Below are 17,471 nucleotides of genomic sequence, written 5' to 3' on the forward strand. Positions count from 1 at the left end.
GTAAACAATGAAGCTACAAGCAATAGAGACAATAAATACTGCTTGACATAAGGAATAAAAAGTGCAGAAATGTAACTACTGTAAGAGCGAGTTAAGTCCTAGTTAGAGGAGATGGCATTAGAGGAAAGATAAGGAGAGGTAGAGGAAGGGAGAGGAACTGCAAGTTAGGAAAGGAAGTGCTCTCTAAAGAGTTGGGTCTTCAAGAGCTTCTTAAAGGTAGAGAGGGATGCACCTGCTCTGGTAGTGCTAGGCAGCTCGTTACACCAACTTGGAACTACGAATGAGAATAGTCTAGATTGCCGTACTTGCACAGACGGCAGTGCTTAACGACGCTCATTAGACGAACGCAGCATCCGTGGGGTAACATTTGCCCTTACAAGAGCATTTAATTAAGTGGAAGCAGAACCAGCAATCACTCTGTAAGCAAGCATAAGTGACTAGAACTTAATGCGAGCAGCTACAGGCAGCCAGTGGATCTCCATAAGTAGCAGGGTGACGTGTGCCCTGTTCAGTTGGTTGAACACCAGACGCGCCGCAGCATTCTAGACCATCTGTAGTGGTTTCACTACAATATTCTTCAAGAGCCTTGTTGAATTGAAATTTCAGTGACATGAATATTATCAACATGCTTGAGAATGATATTTAGTTTGTAAGGGACATACAACAATCTGGGGTGATAATAAATTACTGTGACTGAAAAAGATACAGTAAAAAGCACTTTGGAAATAAGGACTGCACTTCCAGGATATACTTGTTATATTGACTAGACTAACAACAAGACTAAAACATTTGACTGTCTTGATTACAAACCATGACAAAATTACTTGTATTTTGGTGTCACTGACACATTCACTGACATAATTACTTACTTTTGAGACATAATCTAAGCTTTTTGAGCGAGTTATGGGCTTTTGCCAGTAATCCATTATGTGGTGCTGTTTGTACTAAATGTTTCGAGAGAAGCACTAAAAACAAACCAAAGCGACTGAGAAAAGATGTAATCCCTGGAACCTTCTCATTACCGTTTGTGATAAGCGTGGCTGACCACACCATACAATTTCATAAAGAGAGGAGGCAGGATTGCGTGTATCGCTGGCGGAAATCTGCCCATCCAACACCCCAGCCACAAGCCTCCCTCTCCACTCACCCCTCTACCCCTCGTCCCAACGGATCTGTGCGCATAATCGCTTTACTGGCTGGGCGTGGATGACCGGCGATGATGAAGAAAGAGATTTTATTGTCAGAATGGGATAATGTAGTCATCCAGGTTAATTGTGGCTGCACTTGCACCAGCATTAATCTAGAAACAACCTGTATCCTCTGTGTGTGCTTGTGTGCGTGTGTGTGTGTGTGTGTGTGTGTTTGAGTGTGTGTGTGTGTGTGTGTGTGTGTGTGTGTGTGTGTTTGAGTGTGTGTGTGTGTGTGTGTGTGTGTGTGTGCTTGCGTGTGCTTGCGTGTGTGTGTTTGTGCTTGAGAGAGAGAGAGTGTGTGTGTGTGTGTGTGTGTGTGTGTGTGACCTACGGAGGGGTTGTCGTAGGTCTTTGCTCAGGTGCTGTGCTGGGCTTTTGCCAGGAGATTGGTCATTAGATGGATGTCTACACAAGTGTCCCCGGGTAGTGCTTTCTGAAGGGAATAATTGGCTCTGCTATTTTTACATGATATACACTTTCTCTTTTATTCTCTCCTTTCCTCATGCCCTCTTTCCCTCTCTCTGTCTGATTGTCTATTATACCCTTTGCTGTGCTTGTTCTGTGTCCCTCCTCATGATTTGTGCTTGCACCTTGAGCTTATAGTGATACTGTGGTTTACATCACTGCTGTTGGTTTCACACACGTAACACTTCATTTCAATGGTTCAGAGGCTGCTGTGAAACTACGGTGATTCATAACAATTCAAGACAATTCAAGTGCAATGAAATAAAATGTTTTCCAGACTAACCACTCTCTTTCCCCCTCCCACCGTCTCTTCTTTACCTACAGGAAACAGTAGAATATGCCTTCCTCATCATTTTTACAATAGAGACCTTTTTGAAGATCATAGCCTACGGACTTGTAATGCACCAGAACTCATACGTCAGAAACGGCTGGAACATGCTGGACTTTGTCATAGTTATAGTGGGGTAAGTACTGAACAAAAAAAAAAACGTTTCTTTTTCTTAGTCCCGTATCCAATACACATCATGTTTCACTACTTGCTGACACTTAAAGCGGCCTATATGTGTATTGTACTCTGTGTCTGATACAGCGTATATAGTACTGTGTGTGTGTGTGTGTGTGTGTGTGTGTGTGTGTGTGTGTGTGTGTGTGTGTGTGTGTGTGTGTGTGTGTGTGTGCGTGTGTACGTGTGTGTGTGCTGGGTGTGTAGTGTCCATATACTAATGTGTGTCACCTCCACTAAGCCTGCCTTAAGTCATCCTCTGCCCCCTCCATGACCTTGGCTGTCTGCCCCAGGTTACCAGTCACACAGATAAGAGTGCAGCCAAGGAGAGCAGAACTCTTAGACTCGATCAGCAAAGTTGTGGGCCGCATGCCAAAGGCCTGTGTGTCATGCTGCTCTTCAGCACAGACAACAACAACAACAACACAGAGAATTCACCTGGGAAGCAACTGTTTACTATTTCACAGCCAGCCAGCTCTATGCTCAACCCCAATACAGTGGACTGTATTGTACTGAGGTTTTGGTTTCTATATGAAGAAAACTGCTCCCCCTTGTTAGACTTTGGCATTTGAAAAGGGGGGCTTTTTCAGCGGTTTTGTTAGAACCGCAGACATGCGTCAACAACATAGTCTCCTCACAGAGTCCATGTGGCTCTCTTGCAGAACAGATGGGGGGTTGCATGTCTGCAAGGGCTCTTCTGGGCATTGAATTAAAACATGTCCTTAGGGAAAACAACCTTTCCAAACGGGCACAGACAACATGGTCATCTCTAGGTCAGCAAAAGGTCACAGAAAATATGTAAATGAATTCAAAATAAACAAGTGTTTATTAATTTAATTGGAAATATTCGACCTCTAGGTCAGGCTTTTACAAGATGCAATTTGTGCAACTTTGCCTTGAAGCCTTGATTTGTACTTACATTTCATTTAGTTTTGCATTGGCTGACCCATGCCTCTCAGAGATTATATCAATCTGTATTCAGCTAAAGCCCTAATCTAAGGCTGCCAACTCTTACGTATGTATATCTTCTGACATGTACTATGTATATTTATGTGTGTGTGTGTGTATGTATATATGTATACAGTATATATATATATATATATATATATATATATATAAATAAATATATACAGTATATATATATGGATTCATTCTTTGTTTTTGGCAAAGTCAGTATATTAGTACAGTGGTTCTCAAACTGTGGTACGTGTACCACTGGTGGTACACGGCTCCCTTTTGGTGGTACTCAGACAGTTTTCCATTTTTTTATGACTAGGATATTAATCATTAAATATAAAATATAAATTAAAAATAATTAAAACAACTAGATCCCTGTAATTTAAGTTTGCTATTTATCTGAGCCATGCTTATTCTCCTGATCAGCCATTACAGTGAGGTAATAACACTTAGTTCCTATCGTGCAGCAGGCTACCGAAGGTCAATGATAGTTACAATGGTGGTACTTTGAAAGCCAAATATTTTCTCAGGTGGTACTCACACTGAAACGTTTGAGAACCACTGTATTAGTACATTTAACGTATTACGTTCAGTGTATATCCACTATCCAAAATCTTCACCAGTTTAAGCGTTGAAGTGTGACAGTGGCGCTTGCGGCGCTGCTAAGTGCACATGCTCAGATGGTGAGCTTGTGTAAGTGGTCTTCTACACTTTACGGTCGGCCGGGCAGAATTAGGAAAACACCGAAAATGGATGCATGACCAACTGGCTCTGTGCCTCAGGGAAGATGTTTGTTTGTTTGGGTAAACTCAGTGGGGCAAACAAAAAGGGCATGGCATACATTTGGCCACCACACACTCACACACACACACACGCGCACACACACACACACACACACACACACACACACACACACACACACACACACACACACACACACACACACACACACACACACACACACACACACACACACTCACTAACACACACTCTTAAATCATAAGACATATGTATGCATGCACATCCTTAGTGTTACACAATATTAGATCACAAGCACACACATATTATAAGACCCATAGGTGTGCTGAAAGGGAAGTTTAAAAAATAAATGCATCACGTTTCAGAAAAAAAAGTTTTATAAAACTCAGTTATGCATACCCCCCAGGCACACAGAGCAGAGAGACAGACAGACAGACAGACATACACACATTCAAACACACACAAACACACACACACACAGGCATCTGTATGGTGGACCTCCATATTCCACATCAGAGACTCCTTTTACACAGACAGGCCCCCCCCTCCACACCCTCTATTGCTGCCTTTCAGTTTAAACTACTGAGGTGTCACAGACTGCATCTATAAAGAAGAGGGGGCGACGTGAAGGAACAGTTGGGATGGAACAGGAACAGAAGTCAGGAGGAACAGAGGCCTCGTCGCTCAGAAAAGACATCTGTCAGAAGGCAGGCATAGATCTGACCTCAGATCTCTATGAGTCAGTCTGTCTGCTCCTCTCTGAGTTAGCACTCAAAGAGTGAATGAGACAGACACTGGAGGCAAGACATGGAGAAGTCACATCACCCCTTAAAGCACTCCTCTCGCTAGATCTCCACACAGAACTTTATTTGTCTGCAACAGCATTCGTTTGATACTTAAGGGGGCCGTTTTGAACATTAAAAAAGAAGTAACTTGCCTTGCTTTTATTTTGATAACTTTATAATGTATTTGATTATTGTGTGTGTTTGTGTGTGTGTGTGTGTGTGTGTGTGTGTGTGTGTGTGTCTACAGGTTGTTTAGTGTGATACTGGAGGTGATCACCAAAGAGGGCGACGTGGCGGGTCCAGGTGGGGGAAAGCCAGGGGGGTTTGACGTGAAGGCGCTGCGAGCTTTCAGGGTGCTCCGTCCCCTCCGTCTCGTCTCGGGAGTCCCCAGTGAGTGCCCCGATCGCTCACACACTCTCACTGTGACACACACTCACACACTCAGTCTCTCACCCTCACGCTCTCTCTCTAATGCAGTCTCTCACATACAATTACATGTTCTCACACTCTGACACTCTCACTCACACTCCCACCCTTACCAATCCAATCCAAATCCATTCCAGCAGTCACTCTTTCGCGCTCACTCACTAACTTGGCAGACACCATCCTCTCCCCTCCTCACAATGCACTCTCCTCCCCTCACGGACATATTCACTGAGTCATTCACCGACTTGTGATGCTCATTTACTATCATCAACAACATTCACCTTTATATTTCTTCAGTTTGTCTGATAAGGTTTTGATCAGGAATACAATGAAGATAGGAAACAAATGTACCTGTGTTGTGCTGGACATCATCTGAGGAAGTGGTGTTTCTAAATTTGGCGTGGAGAATCTAAAAGTAGTCCTAAAAGGGCCTACGTCCATACTCTCTTATTCATTTATTTATTCATTCATTTATTCATTAATTCATTCAGTCCTTCATTCCGTACTTTATTAATTTATATTGTTGTTGCTACATCTGTTTGTCCTTAGCTTATTGTTAGTTGCCTCCGTCAGTTGACACATTACATTATTCAGTCACCACTGTCTCACTACGTTTCCCTGTATGATGTGAAGTGTTGCCTTTTCACACCAACAGTGTGTTCAATTTAGTAGTGTCACATATGCTTCAATCACTTCCACTACTCTGAGGTCTGAGACTCCTGAAACAAGCATGATTAGATAGATAGATAGATAGATAGATAGATAGATAGATAGATGGATACTTTATTTATCCTGAGGGAAATTGACCATTCCTAATTATTTGTTCTCCTTCCCCAGGCCTGCAGGTGGTCCTGAACTCCATCATCAAGGCCATGGTCCCCCTCCTGCACATCGCCCTCCTCGTGCTCTTCGTCATCATCATCTACGCCATCATCGGCCTGGAGCTCTTCATCGGCAAGATGCACGCCACCTGCTACCTGCTCACCACAGGTGGGTGTCCCTGCCGAGGGAGGGGGGAATCTCTGCCTGTGGGCTCCGGGGTCTCCTCCAGCCCAGATGGCCCTCCGTTGGCACAGAGGGGGGGTAGGTGGCACGGAAATAACAGCGGCGCTCCGGGTGCCATTTCCCCCTTAGGACGGTGAGAGAGTGCAGTGTGACTCAGCAGAAACATCCAGCGTGCGGATGCAGAGACGGAGGAGGGTGACACAGGAGGATACAGCAATGTGGAGGCACACTCACTGTGTGCCCCTGCCCGCTTTCTACTGTTCTGTATGTGTTTCGTGTTTAGCTCAGTCTAACTATGTCTCTCTTTTTCCTATGTCTGAATTGGATTGAATTGGCGGTGCATCCCTGACTGTCTGTCTCTCCTTAAGCCTGTGTCTTTCATTTCTTCTTTTTACCTGATACGTCCTAGTATGTCCCCTTTGTTATCTCCCTTACCTTCAAACTGGCCTCTTGCTTTGTTTCTGTGTTTCTTTCTGTCTTTCTACTCACTGTCCTGACCTCCAGTCTGTCTTGAGCTGTTATCTCACTCTGTTTTTTGTGCTCCCTCCTTTCTCTCTCTCTCTCTCTCTCTCTCTCTCTCTCTCTCTCTCTCTCTCTCTCTGTCCTTTTTGTTCTCTCCCATCCTTTCAGGTGCCCCGGCGGAAGACGAGCCGACTCCGTGTGCCGTGTCAGGTCACGGGCGCAACTGCCCGGTCAACATCACCGCGTGCAAAGAAGGCTGGCACGGCCCCAACAACGGCATCACCAACTTTGACAACTTCCTGTTTGCCATGCTCACCGTGTTCCAGTGCATCACCATGGAGGGCTGGACGGACGTGCTGTACTGGGTGAGTTCGGCAGAGGCAATCTGTTTGACCCTTAAAAAATAAATAAAAATCATCCAACCACTTCCCATAATGCCATCACAGATGGTACTGTTAACAGTCACGCAGACCAATAAACTAACCACACAGGATTCTCAAACCATTACAAACATGCAGTCTGTCTTTCCCTGTTGTTTATGTTGACAAATTTGCCTCACGACACTCAGACAGCACAAACTCTGAGGCTTTATGGTGTTTAAGGAGGTTGGCTAATGATTAATAAGTTATGTAAAGTTCTCTCTCCCGAGCCATCTAGGCAATTCCTGGAAACAGGAAGGAGACCTAAAGAAGCACCTCTTGTGTGAAACTTCCTTCATCTCTCCCTAGCTCTTCTTCCTCTGCCCTCCTCTCTCTCTCTCCCTCTCTCTCTCTCTCTCTCTCTCTCTCTCTCTCTCTCTCTCTTTGTCTCTCTTTCTAATAATTTCTGGCCCTGGTGCTGGCTTGTCCCTTGGTTACCATGGTAAACTCATGCAAATGGTTCCATGAAAAGAGAGTGTGACCGTGTGTTTGATAAAGACGCCCAACCGCTCAGCAGGGATAAAAGGAGTGGAGTGGGGGCAGAACTGAAAGAGGAGATTGGAGATGAGATGACCTTCGCCTTTCTATCTCTCCCACTCCCCCACTTCCCCTCTCCCCTTCTCTCTTTTTGTTCTTCCACCTCATTGTGTCCCTCTCTCTCGCTAGGTGCACCTTTACCTCCATTCATTCTGCCGATTGCTTGGCAGCATTGACAAAGGGTGTTGTAAAATACCTGGGTGGTCTCGAATAAAGCCCTCCACAGTTTGTCAAATGTATGACTCATGTGAAAAAATTGATTGTGCTTCCATTGCAAACAGCCCCTCCATTGCTTTCATTGCTATTTCCCATCACTTTCCTGTAAGTTATAAAGAGATGTATGAATTAGAAAGTACTGATTTGTGTGTGTGTGTGTTTGTGTGTTTGTGTGTGTGTGTGTGTATGTGTGTGTTTCAGATGAACGATGCCATGGGCTTTGAGCTCCCGTGGATCTACTTTGTTAGCCTGGTCATTTTTGGGTCATTTTTTGTCCTTAATCTGGTTCTGGGAGTGCTGAGTGGGTAAGTTGCCCCATATGTTTGTGTGAGTGAGGCAGTGGGTGAGTGGCTAAGTTACTTAGTTTGAGTGCGTATGGTATAAATCCTATGTGTGTGTGTGTGAGTGTGTGTGTGTATGTGTGTGTCTGCCCGAGTGAATCCTTACCTTAAACATCCACTGGCCCTGTCCTCAGAGAGTTCTCCAAGGAGCGAGAGAAGGCCAAGGCGCGCGGAGACTTCCAGAAGCTGCGGGAGAAGCAGCAGCTTGAGGAGGACCTGAAGGGCTACTTGGACTGGATTGCTCAGGCCGAGGACATCGACCCCGAGAATGAGGAGGACGGGCAGCAGGAGGGCAAACGCAACAGTGAGTCACATGTGAATGTACACACACACACACACAGACAGACAGACACACACACACACACACACACACATATATGCACACGTGCGCACACACACGCACACACACACACACACACACACACACACACACACACACACACACATACACACACACATACAGGTACTACTAATAGAACTTATTATTATACTCTCCACATTCTGTCTCCCACCATCTGCCTCCTCTCCTCTTCAAACTGGCCTTTCTGCATAACAAACCTGTTCGCCCAAATGCAGCCTCTGTTACACCAAAAAACGTAAACCTTTTGAAACCTTTTTAAAATGGAAACTTCATTTAAACCTTGGTTGAGTCTAATGGATGCTGCCTGGCGTGGCCTTTTTTTCTAAAGAAAGCTGAAATAAAGAACTGATTCTTAATCAGTGTAACACTCTCATTTATTCTTCACATTATTCTTCTGTGTCCTTCCATTTTCTCATCTCCTCAGACCGTTCCTCTCTCTCTCTCTCTCATCCTTCCATCATGTCCCTCCTCTCCGCTCTCTTCAGTCTTAAATTGCTCCTCTTTTTCCACTCATCCCTTCTTTTCATCTCTGTTCACGCTACTCCTCCCCTCCTCCTTCTCTGTGCACCAAATCGACCAGATGCCGTGGTTGCAACCAGGCTGGCATTCGCTACCGAGGCACACACACACACACACACACAAACACACATGCACACTTACATACAAAGATGGGATGTGGCCAAACATGCATACACTCACACACATGTACACAGGTGGGCAGGTAGAGACCCACACAGACGCATACGTACGCACGCTCTCTAGGTAACACGTGCACGTAAATATACAGTCTCTCCACTCACACATGATGACGCCATCTAGGCTTTAAACACTCAAGCTGTCTGCACACAATGGGCTTATCTCTTATGTAAATCCTGGCTGATGAACACACTTTCATTAAACTCTCATTCAAGGTTACACATAGACAGGGGCACACACGCATATACACACACTCGTGCCGAGCACGTACGCACAAAAACATGAACAGACAGACTCACATACATACACACACTCACACACACATACACACACACACACGCACGCACACAGATGCCTCCTGCACATGTCCAGATGTAACCCATCCCCTAGAAGCTGTTGTGGGCTTGATCTCTGGGTTTTGGCTGATGTACCATTACAGCTGTTGCTTTTATAGCCTCCAGTACTGTTTGGGTGTCTGCAACAGGTCTGTCGTCCTTATCAGCCAGAAAGTTTTATGTTTAATTCTGTCTGATTCGGAAGAAATGTCAAACAGTCACTGACTGTATATTGTTACCTCCCAAAGACATGTACTACTTTGCAGGTTTGTTGAGTGTCTCTACGTCCTGCAGTCAACAGACATATTCGCTCCAGTGCGCTTTTAATAATTACCAAGGCTAGGATTGGATGGGAGGGGATGAATGATATTACTTCTGTAGAAGAAAGAAAGAGAAAGAGAGAGAGCGATAGAGAGATAAAGAGGAAGAGGGAGAGTGTAATCCAAATCCTCTTTATATAAGCGGCGCGTGATGCACAGTGAAAACAAACCAGACGACCACCGGGGAGCAACATCTCTCTCTTCTCTCTCTCTCCCTCTCTCTCTCTCTTACTTTGTGTCTGCCTTCCTCCCTCTTTCATTCATGCTCTTTCGTTCCCACCGTCTCTCCAAGCCTCACATCTTTCCCCCTTTTCTCCACTTTTCAGTTTCACTCTGGACTAGCTGTCCTCTTACTTCTCACTACAATCTCTCTCTCTCTCTCTCTCCCCCTGTGTTTTCTTTCTCTTCTCTCACTTTGTGAGGGTATATGTGTTTCTCTCCCTCGCCCTCTCTCTCTCTTTTTTCTCTGTGTGCGGTGCGTGTGTGTCTTTCACCCTCTCTCTCTCTGTCTCCCTCACCCACTCTGCCCACTGATCTGCTTCAGTGCCACTCAGGATGGTCATGTGACGCACTCGTGTGTACTGCACTGTATGTTTACACTGAATGGGAGACTGTATTGGCTGGCTTCTGATTCTGCAGCCCGGGCTCTTATATAGAGACCATTAGCCTACATCGTTAAACATATATCCACTGTTCCACAATATCTGCCGTCATAAACCCAACTGCAGTCATAACTCCACTTATCGCATGACAACACCACTTGATCCCGGGGTTTACTGTATGTCACGCTGTGTAGGCTCTTTGAACTGCTTCTATTGTCCAGGAAAAACACATACATAAAGATGGCAGGTTTTTAGAGAAGAAGGGTAAGATTTATCAGTAATCCCACAATAACCATGGCCACTCTTGCGTAAGAGTGATATGCAATAAGCCTTGCGTTTCTGATAACCCAGGCTTATTGCTGATTTTCATTTCTGCCATTGCTGCATTATGGATCAAACTGGGTTTTTCTGTCATAGCCATGCCAGTCGTTTAATGCCTAAAAATAAACAGAGGAGTTTTTTAGTATGCTTAACCAATATCAAGAAGTTAGGAAGATGACCTAAACATACTACCTTTTTAAAATAAGTGCTATATTTACCTCTCAACACAGGTTAATACAACAAAAATAAAAAACAACAAACATAGAGTATCTAGCATAATAGTCACTAAAAATCAGACAAATGCATAATGCATTCAAAATTCTAATTTCCCCACTGCTAGAACCCCCAGTGATCATTAGACCCCAAAACTAGAGGAGCCAATACAGCCATTATGACATGCAATGCTTACAGATATTTTAATGGTTGCTGGATAAATAGTTTTTACAATACAATAATTACAATAATTGTTTTTACAATAACATTATGACCCACATTATATCTGTGCACATTATGCACACAAATTGCCCGTAACTGTGTGGAATATGATGAATGAGTGAATGAGTTAAAAAGTATTAAAAATAGTACCCAGGGTTCATGGTGTTATGAACTTCCCACCACATCACATCAGTATTAAGACATTTGAAATCCTTAGAAGATACACGTAGGCTCACTTGTCATGTAGACAAATTCAGGGATCGTCAGCTTTGAAGTATTTAGTTGGTTTCATGATGAAATGTAAGATCAGTGCCTCTTACTGGTAATAATGTTATCTAAAATTGTGAAGTTGTGATCGTGTGTGTGTGAGTGTGCTTGTATGCACTGATAAATTGCAAGCTACTTGACTCCCTTGCTGTACTAGGCTGGAACATGTTTGACAGTTATGTTTAGCTGCTCCTTGTAGTTGTCTGTCCTCCTTTCGTCCTCAGTTTTCTCTTTTGATTCTCTATCCTGTACAATTTCAGCTTTTTTATCTCTTTTTTCTACTCTTCTCTGTGTCTGTCTATTTCTCTGAATCTTTCTCTGTCTCTTTCTCTCTGAGTCTCTCCTCCACTGTGTTGTTAAGTGTGTCTGTGTGTAATTGGTGCTGATAGATGCTTCTTCCTGTTCACTGCTATCTCTCTACTCCCCCTGCTGTCTGAATGCGCACACTGCATTTCTAACCAAGGGGTGACTTTGGCTGACCTCACTCAAAAGAAGAAAGGGAAGTTCGGCTGGTTCAGCCAGTCGACCGAGACACATGGTAAACGGCGTGCGTGAGTGTGTGCGGGGCCAGGTGTATGTACACATGCACGTGGATATGTGTGTGTGTGTGTGTGTGTGTGTGTGGCTGTGTTTGGGCGTGGGTGTGGAAGGGTGGTTATGTGTGGGTGTGGGAGGGTGGTTGTGTGTGGGCGTGGGAATACTCACCCATAAATCCCAGATCATGACTCGTGTCTGCTTACATCACTTTTTGCATGTTTTCTCTCCAACCAAAATGTAAAACAAAAAAGGTAAACATTAAACATGTAATACAGGAGTCAGCTCAAGAGCTATATTCCCAAGCACAGCCAACAATTAAACTTAAAACAACCTAGAAAAAACCTTGTCAGACAAACATGCATAAAATAACATACATTCAACTGAATGCCCCTCCTAAATGTCATTTGAAATATTTTTTTCGGTTGTTGGATGCAGGTGGTATGTGACGAAAGTGTTTCCAGTGCATGGTCTCCCCATAATTTATTCTCTCTCACTCTCACTCTCACTCTCGCTCTCTCTCTCTCTCTCTCTCTCTCTCTCTCTCTCTCTCTCTCTCTTCTCTCTCTTTCTCTCTCTCTCGCTCTCTCTCTCTTTGTTAGCACTGAATATCATCTTGTGCACTGATATTCTTTTGGCATGCTACACCACTTTCCACTTTCTTGCATCAGAAATGACAGCAGAAAAGGTCTTCAATACTTATTGATGACTTGTTTCACTTCATTACATGGTAACTGGATATGGAATGGTCTTCATGGCAGACCAGAGTATCAGTCAGGTATTGCCAAACCAGGTCCCAAAGGGCCACGGCCCCAGAGCTTTTTCTACTGTTTGAAAGATAACTTCTTCAATCAGAGAACAGTCAGATGTAATATTGTTTCTAGCTACTGTGTATAATACATCAAAAAAAAAAAAACATCTCTGTGAAGCTGTCACAGTGGCTCTTTGTGCTGTGGTTTGGCTATTACCTGGCTCTAAGGGGTCGGCTGTGGTGGGCAGGAAACTGACATAATTTCCTGTGCTGTTTCATTCACCCAGCGAGCGTGCCCATAAGTGAGACGGAGTCGGCGAATACAGATAACCCCAATGGGGAGGATGACAAGGCCCAGTGCTGTGGACCACTTTGGTGAGTTTGTGTCCATTTTTGTTAATGACTCTAAACGTAGGTCTTTGTCAAAACAGTGCAGGATTATTGCGATTTAGATTGGAGGTCTTAAGTCTGTCCGACTATTTGACCTTAATAGAATCCAGTACATTTTATTTTAAAAAACAAAGCGACATTGATGTATTTGAAAAGAGGCATATTGTTTGAAACTATATCATCTTTGATTTATTCCAGTCAAAAAATTACAAAATCCAAATTCAGGTCAGTAAACTCAGTGGTGGAGGCGTCGTCTCTCTGTCCTCATGTGGTGCATGGCAACAACAGTCTCACTCATTCTCACCTGCATGACTTCATCTCATCACATCTGTTTGCATTACTGTCGTGTTGTCATGATTGTGAAGCTCACAGCCAACCATCTTCCATCTGCTGTCTTTAATTACTAATTACTTACTACTTACCTCATTTTTATGTGAATACTTCTGAGGAAGCAGTCATTCTCATCAGTGCTTTTTTCATGTATCTGCCAGTCCAGGAGGGTGTTGTCTAATGGTTTTTGTAAACATGTGATGACTGACCTCTTGTGACTTTGCAGTCGGCACTGGCGCCGCTGGAACAGGTTCTGCCGCAGGAAGTGTCGCCTGGCGGTGAAATCCACCACCTTCTACTGGCTGGTGATCCTCCTGGTGTTCCTCAACACGCTGACCATCTCGTCTGAGCACTACAACCAGCCGGACTGGCTCACGCACGTGCAGAGTACGTAGCACACCTTCTCCCGCCCTGCTCTTGCGTGCTCGTGTGGCGTACTAAATCACAAAGACGAGACAAACACAAGACAAACCCCTCTTCACCCTTGCCATTGGTTTTGTATTGTTGATTGAACCTTCACAGAGAAAAACAATTAGAGCACAGGTTCAGTGTTAAAGACAGACCTTCTGCAGATTGTTTAAGATTTTTTTGTTTCTTTTTGGTTTGATCTTTCTCTGTTGTATGAAATTGTAATTCTAGCTCTACCTGACACTCCTACCTTGTCCTCCTTTCTCTCTCTCTCTTTCTTTTCCTCACCCTCCTTACCCAGATGTGGCCAACAAGGTGCTGCTTGCCATGTTCACGTGTGAGATGCTGATAAAGATGTACAGCCTGGGCCTGCAGTGCTACTTCGTGTCTCTGTTCAACCGCTTCGACTGCTTCGTGGTGTGCGGGGGCATCGTGGAGACCATCCTGGTGGAGCTGGCCATCATGTCGCCGCTCGGCATCTCCGTGCTCCGCTGCGTGCGCCTGCTGCGCATCTTCAAGGTCACACGGTAAGGGCCCACAATCTTCCCAGAAAACTGCAACACTCCCTGTTGTTCTGTAGTTTATGAGTTCATGAGTTCATTATTGGTGAATGTGTACCGAGATGTGGTACCAATATGCCTCCGGTATATCACTCATTTCCTTGTTAGTTCTACCTGCTAGTTCCTGCTTGAGACATTGAGCTGCAGTGATGCCATCAGGTTTTTGGGAGCATGTTGAAGGACCTGAAGGTTCTCTATCTTGTAATTGGCAGCTTTTGCTGTACCTGTCTGTCGTAGCCTGTCCCGTGTAATGGCATTTGGTTTTTGTCTCTCTCGGTCCCTCTGCAGTCACTGGGCGTCCCTGAGTAACCTGGTGGCGTCTCTGCTGAACTCCATGAAGTCCATCGCCTCCCTGCTGCTCCTGCTCTTCCTCTTCATCATCATCTTCTCCCTGCTCGGCATGCAGCTCTTCGGTGGCAAGTTCAACTTCGACGAGACTGTGACCAAGAGAAGCACGTTTGACAACTTCCCTCAGGCGCTGCTCACTGTCTTCCAGGTGTGTGTGTGTCTGTGTGTGTACGTGTGTACGTGTGTGTACGTGTGCGCAAGCATCTTTTCCTGTACATGTATGTATCTGTGCTTAGAAGTTTACATGAAGTGGGGCATCATATGAAGTCATGCATTTTAGCAGCCTTGCTTTTTGTAGGTGTGCATTAACACGCATGTGTATGTATATATACTAGTACAGTGCCCGTAGGAATTATGCATTCTGTAGAGTAAGCAGACGTAGGTTTAGGCTAGCTGTTGTTCAGTGCAGAACTGGGAGGATAACATGACGACGTGGCCCGACATAACTTACAGCGAGAATTGCGCGTATTTCGTGGACTCCATAGCAACAGATGGGAAAGCAATGTACAATCTGAAAGCCTCCGAGGCTTATCAATATAAGCTACCATTTGTAGCGGCCACTCTTGCGTTGTGATTTTGATTGGCACCCAGCCGTTTATTCATACACTCTGACAGGTTTAATGAACACAGAGCAAAGGCGATCACACACAGTATCTTCCGAATGACAGCCTCTCCCAGCCAGGGTAAATGCAGACTGAGGTTTATAATATTGCAATAATGAGAAAACAAAGTCTACACACGAATTACAACAGATACATCGGGACACATCTGAAAACCTCTCTCATTGCATCTAGATGCATGAACGCATGGTCACTGGTCTAGGCTTACCATCAACATTGAATAGAAAGCTAACTCTTATACAAATACATCAAACTACAATATACTACTTAACATGGTAATGAGAGTTGGTTACATGCCAGGCCCATACGCATCAGCTGGGGTAACATCTATGACAACGACTGTTCTATGACTATGACATCATTCACGTCACGCGGGTCCGCTACATAGTGCCTCACTACAGTGCCTACCGCAAACGGTAAAATACAAATATCTCGCAAACTATGAATTCAAAAATCTTCAAAATCAAGGATGCACAGGTTCATGACATGCGTAAGCTACATGCGAAATATCATAACTAACGTAGCCTAACTACCGTCAGGGAGATACGCCCTAGACAGACTTTGATGGATTACTATTCCCTGTCTGTTAGATGACTGTACAACTCTAGACATTACATTGAAACTTAATATAAAGAAGCTTAAAAATAAACGAAATCGAAATCAATCACTGTCTTAAGATTATAAATAAGCTTAAAAATAAACGAATAGATAAAATCAATCACTGTCTTAAGATTACCTGAGCAAAAGTCTGTATCTGTTCACCAAGAAGAATTTGAATGCGGACCTCCTTATCATATCCAACGCTATTCTGAACTTTGAGTGAAGGCAGGATAGTTTAATAACGCTACGCGTTTGATTGTGACGTCACTACCCATAGTGCCGACGGGACGGGAAACGATAACCCATTGTTTCCTACGGGAAACGGTAAAATACAAATATCTCGAAAACTATAAATTCAAAAATCTTCAAAATCAAGGCTGCACAGGTTCATGACATGCGTAAGCTACATGCGAAATCTCATAACTAAAATAACTACCGTCAGGGAGATACGCCCTAGACAGACAGACAGACACACAGAGATTCCTGGATTTATAGATAGATGTATGTATATCTGTGTGTTTGTGTACTGTGAGTATGAGGACACAGTAGTAAACATCTGCCTTGCTTGTGTATAGATATTGACAGGCGAGGACTGGAACACTGTCATGTATGATGGAATAATGGCCTATGGAGGACCTTCCTCCTCTGGGATGGTAGTCTGCATCTACTTCATCATCCTCTTCATCTGTGGAAACTGTATCCTTCAGGGGTTGTGAGTGGCAAGGGCTCTCTGTACAACATCCCAGGTCTCAGCATTGAATTATCCATCCATTTTATGTCATCCACCTTGTGTTTATTAATTCGAAGACTTCCAAGCCCAGTTGTTAGGAAGGCTTGTGGGTTTACAAAGGACCGGGCTGAACGAATAGACACATTTTTGCATTCATTTTGCAAAGCTGTATCAGTAGTATAGGATTTGTTTAAAAACAAAATGGTTTCAGGAAGTCTGTCTTAACTTGTTTCTACATTTACTGTGAAATGTAATTCTTGCCATGTCTATTGCTGCATGTGCAGACAGCAAAATTAAGTGAAACGTTCAAAACAACAGATTTATTTCAATTAGTTTGCAATACAAGATGTTTTATCTTTTACCTGCCTCACACTGCCCTGCTTTTTTATTATGCTAGTGGTATGAGTCACAAGCAGCACAGATGAATCTCAAAGAATGACAGATTACAAATAGTCATTGATTCTGACCGAAGCAATAACGGACAGATTACTCTACCTCAGAGTCTGTTCATCCAGGGGTTTATATAATGTTGTCTCTTCACATAATCCTGTCAGAAGCTCAGGGGCTTGCTCTTTGTGGGATTTGGGCTTCAGTTCTTGGTAAAGCATCTTTGTGACACCAAGCTGACAAACCTAAACTTAATGGGATTTTATTTTTTTTGGGAGGAAAATCCATTTGTTTGTTTCAGGTGGTTTCAGTTGTGTATTTGAAAAGTTGAAAAAATAGGAAAGGTCAGAGAGGTCAGTGAGGGCTTTGAGTATGGTTATGGCGTCTGTGTCCTCTCTTTGTTGTCTCCCTA

The 17,471-nt window shown here is 44.0% G+C and overlaps 1 protein-coding gene across 1 annotated transcript in view; it reads left to right on the forward strand.

The window, feature by feature from the left end:
- The window catches only part of LOC308377138 (voltage-dependent L-type calcium channel subunit alpha-1D-like), a gene marked incomplete at both ends in the record, with an annotated part of 63,973 nt that overhangs the window by 25,306 nt on the left and 21,196 nt on the right, over positions 1-17,471 (forward strand). The window contains 13 exons of the mRNA XM_080853712.1: positions 1,980-2,119; positions 4,906-5,048; positions 5,922-6,074; positions 6,720-6,916; positions 7,925-8,028; positions 8,199-8,368; positions 11,865-11,939; positions 12,974-13,061; positions 13,275-13,301; positions 13,633-13,793; positions 14,116-14,341; positions 14,663-14,870; positions 16,518-16,638. Coding sequence (XP_080709838.1) covers positions 1,980-2,119; positions 4,906-5,048; positions 5,922-6,074; positions 6,720-6,916; positions 7,925-8,028; positions 8,199-8,368; positions 11,865-11,939; positions 12,974-13,061; positions 13,275-13,301; positions 13,633-13,793; positions 14,116-14,341; positions 14,663-14,870; positions 16,518-16,638 — 1,813 coding nt within the window. The remainder of the gene's footprint in view (positions 1-1,979; positions 2,120-4,905; positions 5,049-5,921; positions 6,075-6,719; positions 6,917-7,924; positions 8,029-8,198; positions 8,369-11,864; positions 11,940-12,973; positions 13,062-13,274; positions 13,302-13,632; positions 13,794-14,115; positions 14,342-14,662; positions 14,871-16,517; positions 16,639-17,471) is intronic.

The sequence above is a fragment of the Sprattus sprattus genome (genome assembly GCF_963457725.1).
Source record: "Sprattus sprattus genome assembly, chromosome: 16".
NCBI lineage: Eukaryota > Metazoa > Chordata > Actinopteri > Clupeiformes > Clupeidae > Sprattus > Sprattus sprattus.